The sequence below is a fragment of the Larus michahellis genome, chromosome 6 (assembly GCF_964199755.1).
Source record: "Larus michahellis chromosome 6, bLarMic1.1, whole genome shotgun sequence".
In the NCBI taxonomy this organism is placed as follows: domain Eukaryota; kingdom Metazoa; phylum Chordata; class Aves; order Charadriiformes; family Laridae; genus Larus; species Larus michahellis.
Window position 1 is genome coordinate 70,786,075 of NC_133901.1, and position 17,275 is coordinate 70,803,349.

General features: G+C 42.3%; 1 protein-coding gene across 2 annotated transcripts in view; it reads left to right on the plus strand.

The window, feature by feature from the left end:
- DOCK1 (dedicator of cytokinesis 1) overlaps positions 1-17,275 on the plus strand; it is a 324,129-nt gene that overhangs the window by 88,044 nt on the left and 218,810 nt on the right. For both annotated transcript variants that reach the window (XM_074593014.1, XM_074593017.1), the window contains exons 26-27: positions 7,877-8,004; positions 10,448-10,543. In XM_074593014.1, the coding sequence (XP_074449115.1) occupies positions 7,877-8,004; positions 10,448-10,543 (224 nt within the window). The remainder of the gene's footprint in view (positions 1-7,876; positions 8,005-10,447; positions 10,544-17,275) is intronic.

Sequence of the window (17,275 nt, forward strand, 5' to 3'; positions counted from 1 at the left end):
GCAGTGAGGGAGTGTAGCGGTAGGATGATGGTCGTGGTTTTAAACTGGAAGAGGGGAGATTTAGATGAGCTCTGAGGCAGAAATTGTTTGCTGTGAGGGCGGTGAGCCCCTGGCCCAGGTTGCCCAGAGCAGCTGTGGCTGCCCCATCCCTGGAGGGGTTCAAGGCCAGGTTGGACGGGGCTTGGAGCAACCTGGGCTGGTGGGAGGTGTCCCTGCCCCGGGCAGGGGGGTTGGAACGAGGTGATCTTCAAGGTCCCTTCCAACCCAAACCATTCTGTGATTTTATAATTTCAAATTGTCAGCTGTTAACATCCTGATTCAGAAAGTTATTTGATTTTGAGACTTGACTATAGCCTTAAAACGTACTAGTTTAGACAAATATGTATACATCTTGCTCAATGAGGACGTAACGACATCAATATGTTTTTATATGTGCCATACATACATAATATTTTAAGATAAAGATTTAAGATAAACATGAATATGTAATAATTTCATATAAATAACTGTATATGGCCATATATAAGTAAATACATGTATAAATAAGTTAACACTTACTACTATTACCAAAATAATTCACACAAAACTTTTTGGGTCTGTGTAAAGAGGCAAACTTTAGATTGAGGCCAACCCCACATCTCTTCCTTTCATGTCCCTCTCCCCTCCAAAAACCCCCACCTCAAGCCCCAAAACAAAGGATGTATTTCTTTAGATGAGCATCTGGAACAATTCTGTCTTGTAACCGTCTTCTGTAAGACTCCGTCCAAATGTAAATAAGAATATAAGAATTAGTGTGGAACAGCTTTATAATAACCTATTGCATGTTTTCAGTTCTAAATGTGTGAGTACTTACGGTTGGTAGTTTAATGAAGTGTCGTATCCTCGCAAACTTCAAAATTTTGGTTTTATGTAAATAGTGATTTATCTGATTTGTTTTGCCCATAGAGTTGTTCGTATTCTCTGTCGCTTTGTTTACAAATGACTTGCAGCTAATTACCAAGTGATCTGTGGGGCGGCTGTGTTCTTCAATAGCTAGGAAATCTAGTGATTTCTCCATTAGAAAATTGTTAGTCTATTAAATATTAGTAGACAGCACGTAGCATTGGTAAGAGTTCTTATTGGTTAATTATGACTAAAATGACAATCTTTGTCTCCCCGCTGTGTAGCAGAAGTGAGGTTACTAAGCAAAGGTTTTATTATTTTTTTTTTTTTTTTTGGCCACATTAACCAAATGAACCATAAAATAAAGAAATGCATTTGTCAGTGTCCCTCCAAATGAAATGTTTTTAAATTGACAAAAATTTATTGCGTGTATTTAGCTTCAGCATGGTTCCTGTGTCAGTGTTTCATTTGAAGTCTTTGCTTGGATGCTCATAAGTTGATAATGCCTCCTGAGCATCCTTTTATAAAGATTAATATTTTATTCTCACTGCACATTCCTGTGACATTAATCATTGTGGGTTGGACTTGTGCAGTAGAGAACAGATGTCGAATTATTGTTGTCTGTAATCGTTGTGCATCATACTCAGGAGCTATCTTCAGAGCTGGCTTTTGAGCAGGAGAGTAATGTTATAGACTATAGATTTATCAAGGCTGCCCATTAATCAGGGCTGGGAGGTGTTTGTGACAGGCAGGCTGATGAAGGTTAACCTTTCCTCTTCTGTACTTCTAATCAAGATACAGTTGATCAACCCAGTGTGTTTCAGAATAGTTTATAGCAAAGGATGCATTTAAAATCTTACCTCCTTGTAGAGGGTATTACCATAGTACTAGATTTGTTAAAAAATATATATATACAGATATTTGCATGTGTGTATGTTAGTGGGTTCCATCTTTGCATTTTGTTGTCTTCTACCTCTTGTATTTTAACAGAGGTATCTGGAAAACCTTAAAGCCATGGAATTGTTTCAATAGCTTCTCTGGGCAGCCTGTTCCAGGGGCTCACCACCCTCACAGTAAAGAATTTCTTCCTCAGATCTCATCTCAGTCTCCCCTCTTTCAGTGTAAAACCCTTCCCCCTCATCCCATGGCTCCCCTCCCTGCTCCAGAGTCCCTCCCCAGCTTTCCTGGAGCCCCTTGAGGGACTGGAAGGGGCTGGAAGGTCTCCCCGGAGCCTTCTCTTCTCCAGGCTGAACCCCCCCAGCTCTCTCAGCCTGTCCTCCCAGCAGAGGGGCTCCAGCCCTCCCAGCATCTCCGGGGCCTCCTCTGGCCCCGCTCCAACAGCTCCGTGTCCTTCTGCTGTTGGTGCCCCAGCGCTGGAGGCAGCACTGCAGGGGGGTCTCCCCCGAGCGGAGCAGAGGGGCAGGATCCCCCCCTGGCCCTGCTGCCCACACTGCTGGGGATGAGCCCGGGCTGCGGGGGGTTCTGGGCTGCCAGCGCACATTGCCAGCTCGTGTTGAGCTTCTCATCCACCAACAGCCCCAGCTCCTTCTCCTCAGGGCTGCTCTCCATCCATTCTCTGCCCAGCCTGGACTTGCGCTTGGGATTGTCCTGACCCATGTGCAGGACCTTGCCCTTGGCCTTGTTGAACTTCATGAGTTCGGCACAGGCCCACCTCTCCGGCCTGTCCATGTCCCTCTGGATGGCATCCCTTCCCTCCAGCGTGGCAACCACTCTGCACAGCTCGGTGTCATCGGCAAACTTGCCGAGGGTGCCCTCAGTCCTACTGTCCATGTGGGTATTTCTTCCTTAGCATTAAACTTCCATTGGTAATTTGAGGGCCAGGCAATCTTTAGAAAGATTTTACAGGGTTGGTGCTTGCACTGTTCTCTGGGCTGTGGGGTTTTCGTTGTGGGTGGTTTATAGGCTTGTTAGTTTGTTGGTTTTTTTTTTTTTGAAGTCTGGGAAGGATCTGGATCTTTTTATCAATTGCCCAGCACACTTTGATGCTTTTTTTTATCCTTCCATGTTCTAAAACCTGCAACAGCTACAAACCAGACCGCGGATGTTCCCGAGTTGCTGAGAGAGCCTCTAAGGTGGTAACTGAGGGGCATTGTCAAGTCTACCCAAGGGAATTTAGTCTTTTGTATAGGTTGTGTAATTTCAAATGAAGTAGTATGACAAATCAATTAGTTTTTCCTTTCTCAGAAATTCAGCTTGAATACTTTCCCTATCGATTGGAGCGTACTCGAGACAATCTAACTCAAAGGTGACATAGCTGCAATTTTCGCCTTCTGCGTGCTTGCAGATATTAAATTGATCTTTGACCGTTCTCTACTAGTGGGGCTTAACGGGGACATGAAACATTTTCAAACCTCTAATTAGGGGCCTTTGTAATTTATTAAAGATTGATTCACCTCGCGGGCTTTACAAAGCCATGTTCATGTGTCTTCGCTGGAGTGCTTAGCAACCGGGCATCGGGGTTTCTTTCTCTCCCCTGCATTTGATGAATGGAATGTGCCACACTGCTGTTTTGTGAGGTTTTTCTTAATCTGCTCTGTTCTTCCCAAGTTAGCCAAAACCAAAGGTAAGGATGTATACTGAGGCTCCACAAATGCCCAGGCAGAAGGCTGCGATCTCAAAGCCTCTCTGGGACAAACGGGCTGAGCTGAACGAGGCCGTTCATTGGGTTCAAATTGATGTGGAAAATCGGTCGTTAGTTTTGACCCGCATCCACCTGCTGGTTCCTGTCATGTAAGAACAGTCTGAGTACTTGGGCAAGGAAGGGAACATTTCCTAGGGTAGGACTGACTGATGAAGGGCTGGAGCAATTCAGAGGCAGAAGTTTAAAGCGAATTTAAATGGTGATTATATGAAATGCACCATCAAGTCAGTACCAGGAGAACCTTCTTTATGTAATGGCTGGGTCATCACTCAGAATTTTACTTTTTTTTTTTTTTCTATTCAGGGGGTGCTGTGTTTTTTTTGGTTTTTTTTGTTTTTTTTTTTTTAGCTATGGTTATGTATTTGAAACTTAGCAAACTATTACTTTAAATCCACATATATCATTGTCTGCCATATTAGAGCAGTTTGGAGACTTTATTTTTGTATAAATAACTTTAACTCATTTAATGAGCATCCTGATAAAAAAGCTTTTTCAGTGAGATCAATTCTGTTTAGCCAATTTTTTTTCGCAGAGATCACCTTTCACTTTTAATATTAGTGTAGATTTAGCATAATATAGTTGTAAACAAATAATGGGAACTTATGATGAAGATGTTTCGCTCCTATTAGATTTGGATCTTTTGTAATCTAATTCTCTGCTACCTGATGGAAGTGAGTATGAGGGGATATGACGAAGTCACGGCTGGGTGTATTTCCCCATGGAAATACATTGCAGGGTCTAATGTCTGTTTCTTGAGGCAAAAAATTTCAGCCAACACACCATGATTTTTCTCCTGCTTGAGCTATAAAGCTGGAGGTTAAATGACCAAGAAGTAATTAAATAGAAAAGCTTTGCGTTGAAGAAACTAACTCTTCCAAGTACTTTCTTTGAATGAGAGCCCACTTTTGCATTCCTAGTGAATGTGTTTTTACTTGAATCACTTGAGACAAGAATATTTCTCTTGAACTGGTAGCAGTTGGGTGTGCTTATACGCTGTTATTTCACATCCTCCATATGTGAGCTTACAAGGCAGAATGAGGATGCTGCTGGTTTGGTTCCTCTCTAGCATCCTGTTGAGACGGAGCGCTCCCTGTTCTGCATTAACACGTGTTTTTTCTCGATTGTTTTTTAATTCAATGACTTTTATTTTTCCCCATTGCGCAGTTCGTGAGAGCAGGATTCCAGCCTTTGTGCTGGGTATCTTGCTGTAGGGACGAGTTCGTGGGATGTTGCTCCTGTACCTCTGTCCTGCCCTGCAGGAGGCAGAAGGCTGTGGTCACCGATGTGCTGGGACTCCTGAAACAGCTGCGGAGAATAGTTCCAGTCATTGCAGTTGGATCTTACGCACTGGCTGAGGCTTCTGGCAGGCTTTGGGCAGAGGCTGCTTCCCTGTAAAGTCCATCTTTGTCTCATCCATCCTGTTTCCTTCTGTTTTTTGGTGGCAAAACCAAGTCCTCTTGAGCCCATCCTTTATCACAGAGACTCATCAAGTGAGAGTAATTTTCACCTTGGCACTGAGTTTTTAACGCCCGTATCAATTTTTCCACTGCAAGCCAAAACACACCCCCATAAGCACGTATTGATTTCTTCGTCCTTGGCCCCCCTTTGCCTCCTAGCTGCCAGGTTTTCTGGTACCCGCAGCGCATATTTTAGCACTGGTGATACCGCCTTGTCCATGCCGTGCTCGTGCCCAGCAGACTGGCAGCTGAGCCTCAGTTTTCACTCTGGAGGGATTTGAAGTTGCACCCTCGTGGGGCCCATGCGGTGCTCTGCTACAGCCGTACCTTCTGCAGCACCTCGGCACCCAGAGTGCGGCACCTCCTAAGTACTGACGGGAATCATCAGGAATGGGTGAGGGTGGAAGTGCACATTCCTTCTCTGGATGTCTCTTCAGCCAGCAAAGGTACTTAATTCTGGTGCATCAACGCCACGGTCACCATCTTTTGGTGATGGAGATCTTTGTCACCCTTTGAGCTAGTGGTATTGGCTGTAGCTTCTCAGCACCAGTTTGCTCATTCTGTAACTCCTGCCCATCCTGACTGCTTCTGGGTGCCAGTGACATCCGCTGCAGAAGGACAGAGACCAAATGTGGATCAATACGGGGAATGTTTGGTTGCAGAAGAAGTTTCTGCTGCTGAGTAGCACTCCACTGCTACCAAGAGTAGGCTTCCTAGTGTTGAAAGCGTTACTTTGAGCTGTCGATCTCTTGGGTTCTCAGGAAAGGGTCGGGTATAACCCTAAATAAGTGCTTTCACATTGCAGTATGGGCTTAGCCCCTCTTAATTGAGATTAGTCTCCAGTTTTCAGGTTTTAGTCTTGTGCCTCCTGAGTAACATCCTCTGATGTTACTCGCGCTCTTGATGTTGGGGTGGTGATGCTTGCTGGTCCAGAATGATTTAAAATCATCTTAAATAAAGACATAATTGAGTGCTCCTGAGCATTTCTGAATGTTCCAGGGACTTCAGCCTTTGTGTGAAAACAATCTCTAAGCAATGACACAGTCATTAAGGACTCCCATGAAGCCTTCTCTCGTGAGTCATCCGTATGCCATCAAGTCCAAGCAATTTGGGTAATATCACTAAAAAAAATATGTCACTGTGTTATATCTTTTGTGTGGCTGTTGAGAGCTTCATCCATATTTTCCCGGGTACTGTACAATTGCAGATCTCAAGAGCCAACAGCCAGTGTAGCATTTGACAAGGTGAATTCTTCAGTTGTGTTTTCAGAGATTATTGGCCAGGTGGATTTTTAGTACATGCGCAACTTTTTGGAGTGATCCACATTGTGATAGTACGTCCGTGTGCCAGGAAAACAAAATTTTCCTGATTTTCTTGTTTTTCAAGGTACTTGGTTCACGTGCATAGACACGCATAGCTGTGCTGCTTTCTGTCTGTCTTATGCATATGAATTCTCTGAGAAAAAGCTGCCGGCCAGGTTGGTCATCCAGCCCTTTCAGGATGGAGACGTAGGACTCCTTGCTGTGGGCAGAGCAGAGCTCACACCGTATTCCACATGTCCATGAGATAGTTGGGCAGATTGGGAGGAAAAGGGACTTGGGGACTGGTGTCTACTAGGGTAAAATAGCTGGAAAAAATCGGGTTTTCTTCTCTTGTTCTACAATATTACTTAGAGGAGGTGGAAAAATACCAAAATGGTCTTAATTCCTCCTTGTCCCTTCCTGCTTTCCTTTCCCTCACCCCCGAAATATGTTTTAGTACTATGCTGATGGTATATACACTGTGCAATTTAATCATCATTATTTCTTCTTGCGTAAGTCAGGCCCTGATGAACAAGAAAAACCAGTTCCTCTCCTTTGGGTGCGGGTTTATCTGAGGGACTGGGAATGAGGGAGACCAAAGGGTTTTAACTTCACTCTTTCCTGCTTTTGCGGATGAAGTGCGCGTGCCTCTAATAGCGTGCTGTGCCTGGTTGCCGCTGGTGCCACCGTACAGAAGGCAGGGATCTCGGTGCCATCTCTCCTAAAGGAAAAAGAGCGTGGTCCAGGGTTAGGAGTGAACTCTACGTCCCTGCACTCCCTCTGTGCAAGGCAATTTGCAGTTTAAACGTTAATTAGATTCATTAGATCAGTGCCTCAGTGTTACCTGCTGGTAGGTTTAGGAATATCAGTCTTCACCTTATTTCACGTTCTTGACTTCAGCCAAAATGTTGAGCTCCATTGTTTGGCTCCGTGTCCCTTTTCCTCATCTCCCCTGTCTCTCTCCGCAAGTCCTGGACAGGCGGCTACACCTCAATACCAGCACAGAGTGCCTCAGCAGCATTTTTTGAGCTATAATAGACCACGTCACGCAGCTGAATGTTAATCTGAACAGCATCGTACATCTCGGTGAATGACGTTTGTACAGTTCGGCCATGCTGCACTGGTAACCAGTACGGTAAAGGGAATTTAACACACCTTGGCAACACCACCAGTCGAGCAAGCGTGAAGCGAAGCTCATATGTGACGCTCTGTGCGATGGTGTGTGGTGGCGCTGTGTAGGTCCAGTTAATCAATATTTTTAGGCAGAGGCGGGTAACAGCCGTGAGACCACTCAAGTACTTTGCTGAACTGGGGCTGGTGGTGGCGCGGGTGGGAGGGTAGCGTTCGTCCAAGCATCCTTAACCCAATGACTTCATTGTCACTCGTGTATAACTTTTTCACTTTTTTTATGGTTTTGGTTGAAAAGCAGGTGACTGGAAATCTGGAATTTATCTTCTTTTTCCTGATTTTTTTTTTTTTTCAGTCTTATGCAAGCACTGAAGCAGATTGGCTCTTCAGGCAGTGCTGCGAAGTTATTTAAAGCTGTGTATGTAACCTTATGTTTTTGTGTGCAGACTGCAGGGAAATCTTGCTGCCAACAATGACAGATCAGCTGAAGTATCACTTGGAAAGACAAGAAGATTTGGAGGCTTGTTGCCAGTTGCTGAGTAACATCCTGGAAGTGCTTTACAAGAAAGATGTGGTTAGTATCGTGTGGTTCTGTGATGATTAGACTTAAAAGAAATGGATCTTAATAGAATGAATTAAGCAGGTAACTCCTGATGGCTTAGATTTTCTGTTCTCCCCCCACCCCCATCCCAACTAGTCCCTTTGAAGTCGACTTTTTAGGTATCCGGTGATGAGGAGGTGGTGTGTGATACCTCAGGGCATTTCTTACTGTTTCTGAGGCACATCCAATAATAAATTTCCAGACATTAACTAATGAGTAAGTGAGTAAATAGTTTTTCCTAGGAGTTCAACCTTTCTCTTACATGGTGTGTAGCCTCTGCCAGATGGAAAATGTTTGGGTTTTTTTGCGGTGTTTTTTTTTTCTTTTTTTTTTTTTCCCCTCCCATGAGCATTTTGGGAAACACGCATTTGAGTTGTATTGATACTGGCCTGCTAGGCCAGCCTGAAGGAAGGCCTATATATATCTCTCACACATATATCTCTCTCTATATGTGAACATACACTTTTGTCAACACAGCAAACCTGTTTATCTTTTTTAAGTGCCTTTTAAAGTTAGCTATTACAATTCTCTACCTCGGTAAGAGAGGACCTGAATTGGAAAGCGGTGGTTCTGCATGAATATTGTAACTAGTGTGGTTGTCTTACCCGTTCAGACTGTAAACGCGTGAGATGGTTGTGCCTGAGAACCTGTGCAGTGCCCTGGGCTGGTATGCAGATGTGCACCTTGCATAATAGTCCCTTTTTTGTCTTCTCTTGACTTCACGCAAATATGCAAATATTGGTACTTGGCTGGAGAGCTGCAGCGAGTCGATGCTCTTAAAGAAGTTTGGGCTGCTGAGGCTGCTGCCTGAACCTCCAGTCCTGCGCAGAATCCTACGCTAACTCAGTTGGAAAGGACCTTGAGGGTCAGCTACTCGCGTCAGATCTAGCATCTTATTTGACTATATTTTTTGGGCTCGTTCTCATTTTATTTCTTTTGAAAAGTAGTTCTGTGTGACTGCTTCAGGGAGTGGGTTATTTAAAAAAAAAAAAAGAATTTGTTTTTGACAGCGTGGCTGCTTCCTGTCGCTCTTCGTTGCCTGCATTTCCCTCCCCGGTAGCAGCGCGCCTGCAGCTCGTCCTTCTCCCAGGCTGAGCCCAGCTGGAGCCAGGCTGCGGGAGCAGAAGGAGCAGAGCCAGGCCCCGCTCAGCGGCCGGCTGCGGAAAATAGATACCCATTTGCTGGTGGAGCCCAGGGGGATGGAGAAGGGGACAAGGAAAGGATGGAGACGCTGCGAGTGAGGAGCGGTGTAAAGTAAAATTGAAAATGGGCAGGAGCAGCACAAGTGCTGGGAATGCAGAGAGGAGGAAGGTCTTGGAGAGAACTCATAGGCGAGGAAGAAAGTCTTGGAGAGAACTCATAGGTGAGGAAGAAGAGAGAGCTGAAGGATGGAGAGGAGCAGGGTACGGAGATAGAGGCGTCTTCCCTGCAGATGCGCTTGGTGCCAGAATTGTAGGGTTTATCCCAAAGACACATCTGTCAGCAGCAGGAAAAAAAAGCCTCTACTGGAGCAGTGGCTGTGTGCACTGGTGCTGGCTCCTTCTTCAAACATGCAAATGCATTTTTCATATCTGCAAGTCTGCCGTTGGTAATTCAGCATAATCCAGTGGTAAGATGTGGGTTATTGTGCATATCCACGGGCAAGAAAGAAAATGGTTCATTGGAATGTCAAGAAGCAACACAAAGATTCTGCTTCATTTAGACGGTTATCTGGGAAAACATTTACAGATGTTGGCTCTACGATGGTTTCCCCTTTGCATCTCACAGACCCCTTTTGAAGTCTTCTCCTTCAGACTAATGAAAACCGTGACGAAGCCTCTTTATAAAGTAAAAGATGGGAGCAAAGCTCATCTCTTTCTTTCTCCTTGTCATGTGTTTTTGACTTCAGTTCCTATAAGCATCATTCTGCGTGCGGTTACTGACTTGCTCTTAAAAGCCAGTTGCACTAAATATTTTATTTTCAACTCTTTCAAAAATAATGGCAGATTATTTCTAATACAGAAGTACAGTTGACTGAAATTAAAGTTCCTTAACCAAAGTTTTGCTTTCCTTTAATTGAGCTGTTTCAGAATAGCCCCCCACCCCCCTGATTTAGTAATGCCTGTGGGCTTCCAATGTTGGAAAAATGACTTAGGAAAATAAAATTATTAGGGAACTTTGCTGTATTTCTAGGGACTTGCTTTTCACTTAAATGATTGTAACAGTACATGTTAATTTGTCAGTAACGTGTATTAATAAAACAGACTTTGGACGGTGTTTGTTAAAATGGGAGACATTCTCTGCTATTCATCAACAGCAGCGAGTGATGTTTTATTTAACTTTCACAAGACAGGCGGATTTAAAGGCAAACATAAATAGTTCAATTGTGTCGGTGCCTGTTGTATCTAGTTACCACTAATTTATTCTTTTTCCTCAGGGACCAACGCAACGACATGTCCAGATAATCATGGAAAAGCTATTGAGGACAGTAAACAGAACAGTCATTTCCATGGGACGTGATTCGGAGCTCATTGTAAGTGTCTCTTGATGTCAACTTAAATACCTCTGTCACATCTTTTTGAACCTGACTGTAATAGGATTTAGATCCCAGGTGACCCAAAGCAATCAAAACCTCCTGTAACTGGCTTTGTGTTCAGTAAGCTGTAAAGCGTCGGCTTGTAATTTTTCTGTGGTTTACGCAGGGGGAGGAAAAAAAAAAAATACTTAAAAAAATATCGGTGGCCGGGTGATTAGCCAGATTTTAGATGTCTGTGTTAACCAAAATGATGTATTATTTGTAATTAGCCGGCTGAAAAGTGTGGAAATGAAAGACTTGCATGTTCTTTACAACATTAGCAGTCATTTGAATCTGCAAGCATTTACTTGCCTCTTATGACTACAGCTGAGATAACCAAGATAACGGCGGTATTCGGGTGATTGAAGAAGCGAGCCCCAAACTATTACGTTTTGAAAACCTAGAGGACGGACTGATGGAGTAGCTACAGGTTCTCATGTTACACTTCGGTGGCATAGCACTGTGATTTTAAAGCCTGACATTTGAATTTTCCAACTGTATTGTAATATTGGTCTAAATAATGAAAAAGAAAAAAAAAAATGAGGCCCGTTGATATCTAAAATGAGGATAGATCTTTGTGTGGTTTTGGGAGTCTCACTGCGTGTTTGCCTTTGCCTTGTGCTCTTCCTTAGGTGTCTGCACCTGGCAAGTGACACGTAGGAGACTGGTCAGAGGGGACCAGATTTCTCATCTGTCTGAGTAGCTGTTCTGCTGTTCTGCATTAATTTGGCTCAGTTTGGTTCAACGCACTGATTTCCTTCTTGAAAAGGGGTTTATTTGTTACTCAGATGTATCTGAGTTTATTAACGCTTTCTCTTTTTGACGTCCCGTTTCATTCCTGCTTGCTTTCTCTCTGTAGTGGCACACAGCGATTCTTGGTTTTTTATGAGAAGGCTCCGTGTCCTCAGCACGTCCTGCTCACCTACTGCTGTCCCACTGTGCGTGGCACACGGTGGTGCTTGTGTCGGCAAACATACCACAATTTTAGCGGTGTCTTTAGTGCGCCGTCCGCTGACTTTCTTTTTTTTTTTTTGTCTTCCACTTTTATCCCTTTGATTTGCAACAACAGTTTTTGTCGTAAGAGAGCGATGATGGATCGCTGGATCCTTGTTGGAGCGAGAAATGGTTATTAGCGGAGATCATTCCTACAGAATGTTCTAGTGCTGGGATGCAGTACCAGTGAGAGGAAGTCAAACGGTTTATATCTTACTGCTACTTTGGCTGTTAGCACAGAAATTATTAATAATGTGCGGAATAGATAGAATAGTAGAAAGCTACTGCTTCCCTCAGTTGCGGAGAAGGTCTAGTCTTATAAAACACACACATAGGAAACTTCTTCAGTTACGGTTGGAATGTGAATTAATTACTGGTTTGATGAACATGATTTAGATGGTATTTTAAAATGTTAACTATTCCTTTTGCATTTATCAAATTATATTTGAAAACTTTTGCATGTATTTTAACTAAATACAGTTGTATTAAAAATATCCACAGTGATCATGAATCCAGCTTGAAATCACACTCTATAATTATGGAATGAGTATTAATAGGACCGGGTGTTTTCAGCCAGCACTTGCTCCTCTCTTAAAATTCCATCCGTTGCTAAATGGATGCCCCTGGGGTCACCCAGTAACAACTCATTTTTGTGGCATCAGCAAAGTACGAAGAGTAAAATGCAAGCGATAATTAGACGCATAACCTGACCCCTCTTGGATCAGAATCAGGTTGAAGTTATGCATTAACTTTTTTTCGCTCAATATTACTATAGTTTTACCTGCAACTTGTATTAGAGAATTAACCATCCAGAATGAGTAGAAGGAAGGAATTTTAAAAATAAAGGATCTTTATAGAGACATAGTTCAAGTAATGATAACTGTTTCAAAAGAAGTAAAATACAGGACATAGCAATTTGTTTCTTGTAAAATATAGCTATATTGGTGTACTAAAACTTGCATGTTTTCACCTTGAAGAAATTCTTAGCTATGTGGCTTCACCCAAAGCCTAGTGTTGCGTAATATGCTTTAAATATAATAAAAAATAATATTCAAAAATGGATCAAAAATACTGAGAAATCAGCATTTACTCCTGTAGACACGAACAAGATATGCGTTAAGATTTGTCAGCTGTGAGCTTCATTCTGGAAGCCTTGCTCTGAGGATCCTGCGCTGAATAGTGCAGACGAATGGGGGACGTGGTCCTCCTTGTCCAAGACAAGACTTCTTTCCTCTTTGGTAGCAACACAGGAGCGTGGAGTCACAACCCCCTTATGGTGGCAGTCAACCTTCTTTAATTTCACATTCTGTATAAACCTCTGTTCTAATCACTGCGGAACTACTTGCGGCATTTGGGATGCATGAACTTTGATGTTTAGCCCTATAGATCCCCAAACCAGTTGTTTGTAGAAATTGTTTTGGTTTCTAGTTTAATAATATTCTGTGTATACCCTTCCGAGTCTGAGGCGTGTGTGACTTACACTCGTGTGGGTTTTGGCTGTGCGGTAAGGTGGTGAGAGACGGTGTTTCTGAGAGACCGGAATTTTATGTCATCAGTGGAGGATCGTGAAGAAATCGAGTGTTCAAGTGAAAATGCAGTTATCTTGGAACAGAGGTGGCAGAAGTGGAGTGCTGAAATAGAATGTGATTTAATGTTGGTGAATGAAAATCTTCAGTAGAAGATGAGGTTGCCATTGTATTAATGTAATGGGGGCATACCACACTGAATTTACAGTTTCAGGAGGATGTGCAATTAGGGGCTAGTAAAGATAACGGTAAATAAGTCAAATGACTTTCTCTGTGGAGAGGGTTCTGTGTGGCTGAAGGCCGGGGGAAGGCAAGGGACCCGCCTGCAGCCCACAGCGATGGCGGGACCTGCACAATGATTGGTTTGGATGCATTTGCTTCCACCTTAATCCAGGAAACAAGAAAGGGGCTTGGTAACTCTTCCTTGACGCGTACCGCATCCCAGTGTGAATATGGGAGGTATCGGGTATGGCCTTGTAAAGCTTTTTGGTCTTCAGTATTCTTCAAGGCTGTACCTCGCATCCGTGGCAAAGGTTCTCTCTATCAAACCTTAAATTGCCAATTAACCATGTTTAATTACGGGAGGTGCCTTTTCTACAGTGTTGAGTAGACTGGAAAGATTCTCCAAGAATGTCTTGGCTTTGTACATTTTGGGGTTTTTTTTAATCTGTGCTTCCTTAAACGCGTGAGTTTATAGATAAAAGCCATAAGCTATTTTTATCACACATTTTCAAAAGAGAATTATCTTGAAATAAGATAGACCAGTTGTAAGAAGAAAAACAAGACAATAAATAAAACAGAGTATAAGTGATGGATTAAAATCTGATTTGACCGTAATTTGGGTAGAAGTTGGTAGCAAGAATTTGAAGTTAACACTTGTGATATTGCACACTCTCTTCCAGCCACCAGCACTTGTTAAAATAAATCCCCCAAACCTTCACTTTCACCCGTGTCTGGATTAACTAAGATTAAACACATTCTGGCCACTTCTGCAGGTCGTTTCAGTGAAAGTGGTGAGTTTATACACTTGGAAATTAGCATTAGTTTCCAGCCTGCCGTATCAAATGAGTTTTTAACATGCAAGAAAAAAAATCTTGTCACCATTTTAATACTCATTATTTTCAGCTACTTTTTCCTCTGGAAGTCTCACTGGGGATTTCTACTTGATCACTAAAAGCAGTTCGTTACTGCTGGCAGAAGTTGGCTGCTTTGGGCTCCTTTTGCACGTGCCTGGAGCTCGTCCTGCTTATGGCACCTGTAAGAACATCACAAAATCTTTCCTACTAAAGACGATGCCTGAAAAAAGGGAAATCAAGCGTGTTTCCTTAGGTCTTTTTTGAAGGATGATTTTACACCACCTCTTTCCTTGCCTAGTAACTTTTGAAGACTGTTGGCGTTCCATGCGAGTCAACATGTTGGCCTCCAGTAAATCAGAATTGGCCGGTCACAACGGTAGCTCCAAAATGAATCACGACAACTCCCTACTTCCTTGTGGTCAGCAGCTTGGTATGTTTTTCATTTACAAAGCCAAGAAAAACAAGCTAGTTGCTGAACTCTTTCATTTCAGAAAGGACGTCCAGATGGGGTTTTTGGATCCCTCTGTGTACAATTTTTGGAAGATGCTTCAGTTGGCAGATTTGTGCAACTGTATGATCATTGTCTATGAAATAGACAATCTTGGTTCCTTTACATGGCAGAACAAATTAATTCTGTTTTGATACAGAAAAAAAAAATGTAGCTCATAAATGTAAGAGCAAAGAGGGTAGGAAGTGGTTTGACTCCCAAGAGATTCTGTCCTTAAGAGCAGCGGCTCCGAAAACCACGTAATGGTATATGGTGAACAAAGTAGTGTGAACACCTGCTGTGATGGGGGGAAAATGCGATTTGCTTTTCTCCTGGGATGCGTGCCTAGGAAGCGGTGGACAGGAGAGGACTTTATGACTTTACTGATGAGGGAATTGTTTCCCATGTCGCTTTTTTCCCCCCTCTACACTTTAAAACGAGGATGCGGTGAACCAAAACAGAAATGCTGCAGAAATCATCAGAAAGTAGAGAAAGTCAGTGATTTGTGGTGCGAGATGTGAAAGCTGAGGTTAATAGAAAGAAGATTTAGAGGTGCCCCTCGGCGATAGTGAAGGAGAATCTCTGTAGGGTGAAGACGACCCTGTCAGAGGAAGGAGGAGGAGCTGGTGACAGCACTGGAGTGGGACAAGTGGGAAGCAGAGCAGATGCGGGAGGTGAGCATTGCAATAATCGATCAATCAAAGGCAGTGGTGGATTTTCCATCTCTTGGCATCTTCAAGGCAGGATGCTTTTTCGGAAGGCAGTAAAATGCAAGTCTAAGTAAAATATGAGTCATGGAGGGTCATGGGAGAGAGTTCTAGGGTGAAAGTTATTTAGGAGTTGAAGCCAGATGTAAATTGTCTTTCTGTGCCTTAAAATCTGTCAAGTGTAGGGTTGATGGGTTCCAAAATGTTGGGGAGAAAGCTTGGTTTTCTTCACTGTACTTCTAAAATGGAAAAAATAATACTTGGATGTATTGAATTGCATATTTTCTTATCTTTCAAACACATTTGAAATTATTTATCTCAGACTAATTTCACAAAAAAACTGAAGCGGTATTTGAATGATGGTCATGATTTATTTTTTTTTTTTTCCCCTCTGAGTTTTTTTTATGTTGTAAAGTGTAATATCGCTGGTGTAGCGAACGGGTATGGAATATGCCCTACCAACGCTTGTCGGAACGAACCGGCAGCAAATTTCTAGGACTCCAGTTATTTTAATAAGCCACAGCTGTATTTTATGGATGCTGAAATAATACTAAAAACTGTTTCATGCAGTCCGTTTCGTTCCACTAGATCAGCATTGTGTCGGTATAGTGGTTATATTTTTAGTGGCAATCCGGTTAAGAAATTCCAGTGGTAATATAGAATGTGTGCTGTTACACAGATGCCAAAGAACTGGACTGATCTGACAGGGGGCTTGATTTGAAGGTGCTCATGGAAAAATGAACCTACTTGATTTTGAAAAAGTGATGAACCTTTAAAACACGGAGTGAAATTAAAGGCGTAGACGGTGGTTTTGCATCTTAACCAAGAAAAAGCAAACACTTTGTACCGATGGTAGGATTTTTCAGTTTTAATCATGATTTTCTTCAGTTTATCCTGATTTTTTTAAAACTATTTTTACAGTGACTTTTTTCTTTAGGAAAACAAGTGATACTCACATGAATAGTGTTTCTTAATAGCTCTAAAACAAAGAATGTAACTGTTGCTTAATGGAAATCATATGGACTCCAAAAAGAGCAAGTAATAGAAAAATCACTGCAGTATTTATTGACTAAAAAGTATTTTTTTAAGCATGATATGGGAGAAGTGCGTATAGCGAATCAGTGTATGAAAGTGCATGGTATTGTCAGCGAACTCAGCAAAGCTGTGGTGTGCCCCACATTGAAAATAAAGATGCGTTGTCTCTGTAAGAACCTCATACCTGCATTTTATAAGATCTTCTACATTAGGGTGAAAGTAGCTTTGTCAGTCACGTTTAACTAAAAGCTCTAAAGAGTTAGGATTTTTCTCTCAGTGTCTATCTAACCTGAGCCTGAGTGATCCTAAATGTAATACAATATGATACATTTTACACACTTGCAAAAACATTTTATTACAAATTACATCGTATGGTACCATATAACACGATATGTAATTTTAAGCGAGACTATATGTATGTTAGCTTTTTCCAGTTTTAAAAAAATGTAAAAAATTAAAAATTTGCAACTTCTTAAGAAAATAGCCTGGACATGTACAGAACACGCCGTGAGAACTTTCACTTTTAGCTCTTGTAATGTTTCACCAGTGAATTTTCCTCCGTCATTTTAAATGATTACAGAATACTGGTCTCTGTTTGAGTCCGTAACCGCACGTAAAAACAGTTCGGGTTTGTGTCAGAGTCCCTGCACACGAGAACGTTTCGAATAGGTTTAATGGGAAAAAGCTACTGATTGGGTGACGCTAACGGTTTGTAATTGATTGCCATTGAGAGACGCTTGATTTAATTTCTTATTAAAAAAACCCCCCAAACACTAGGCGTGTTAGCATGGATGAGTTCATTAATTACTAACACTATCTTAAAATACTACTGAATCCTGTTGTATTGTTCTTGTTGTGTCTGTATT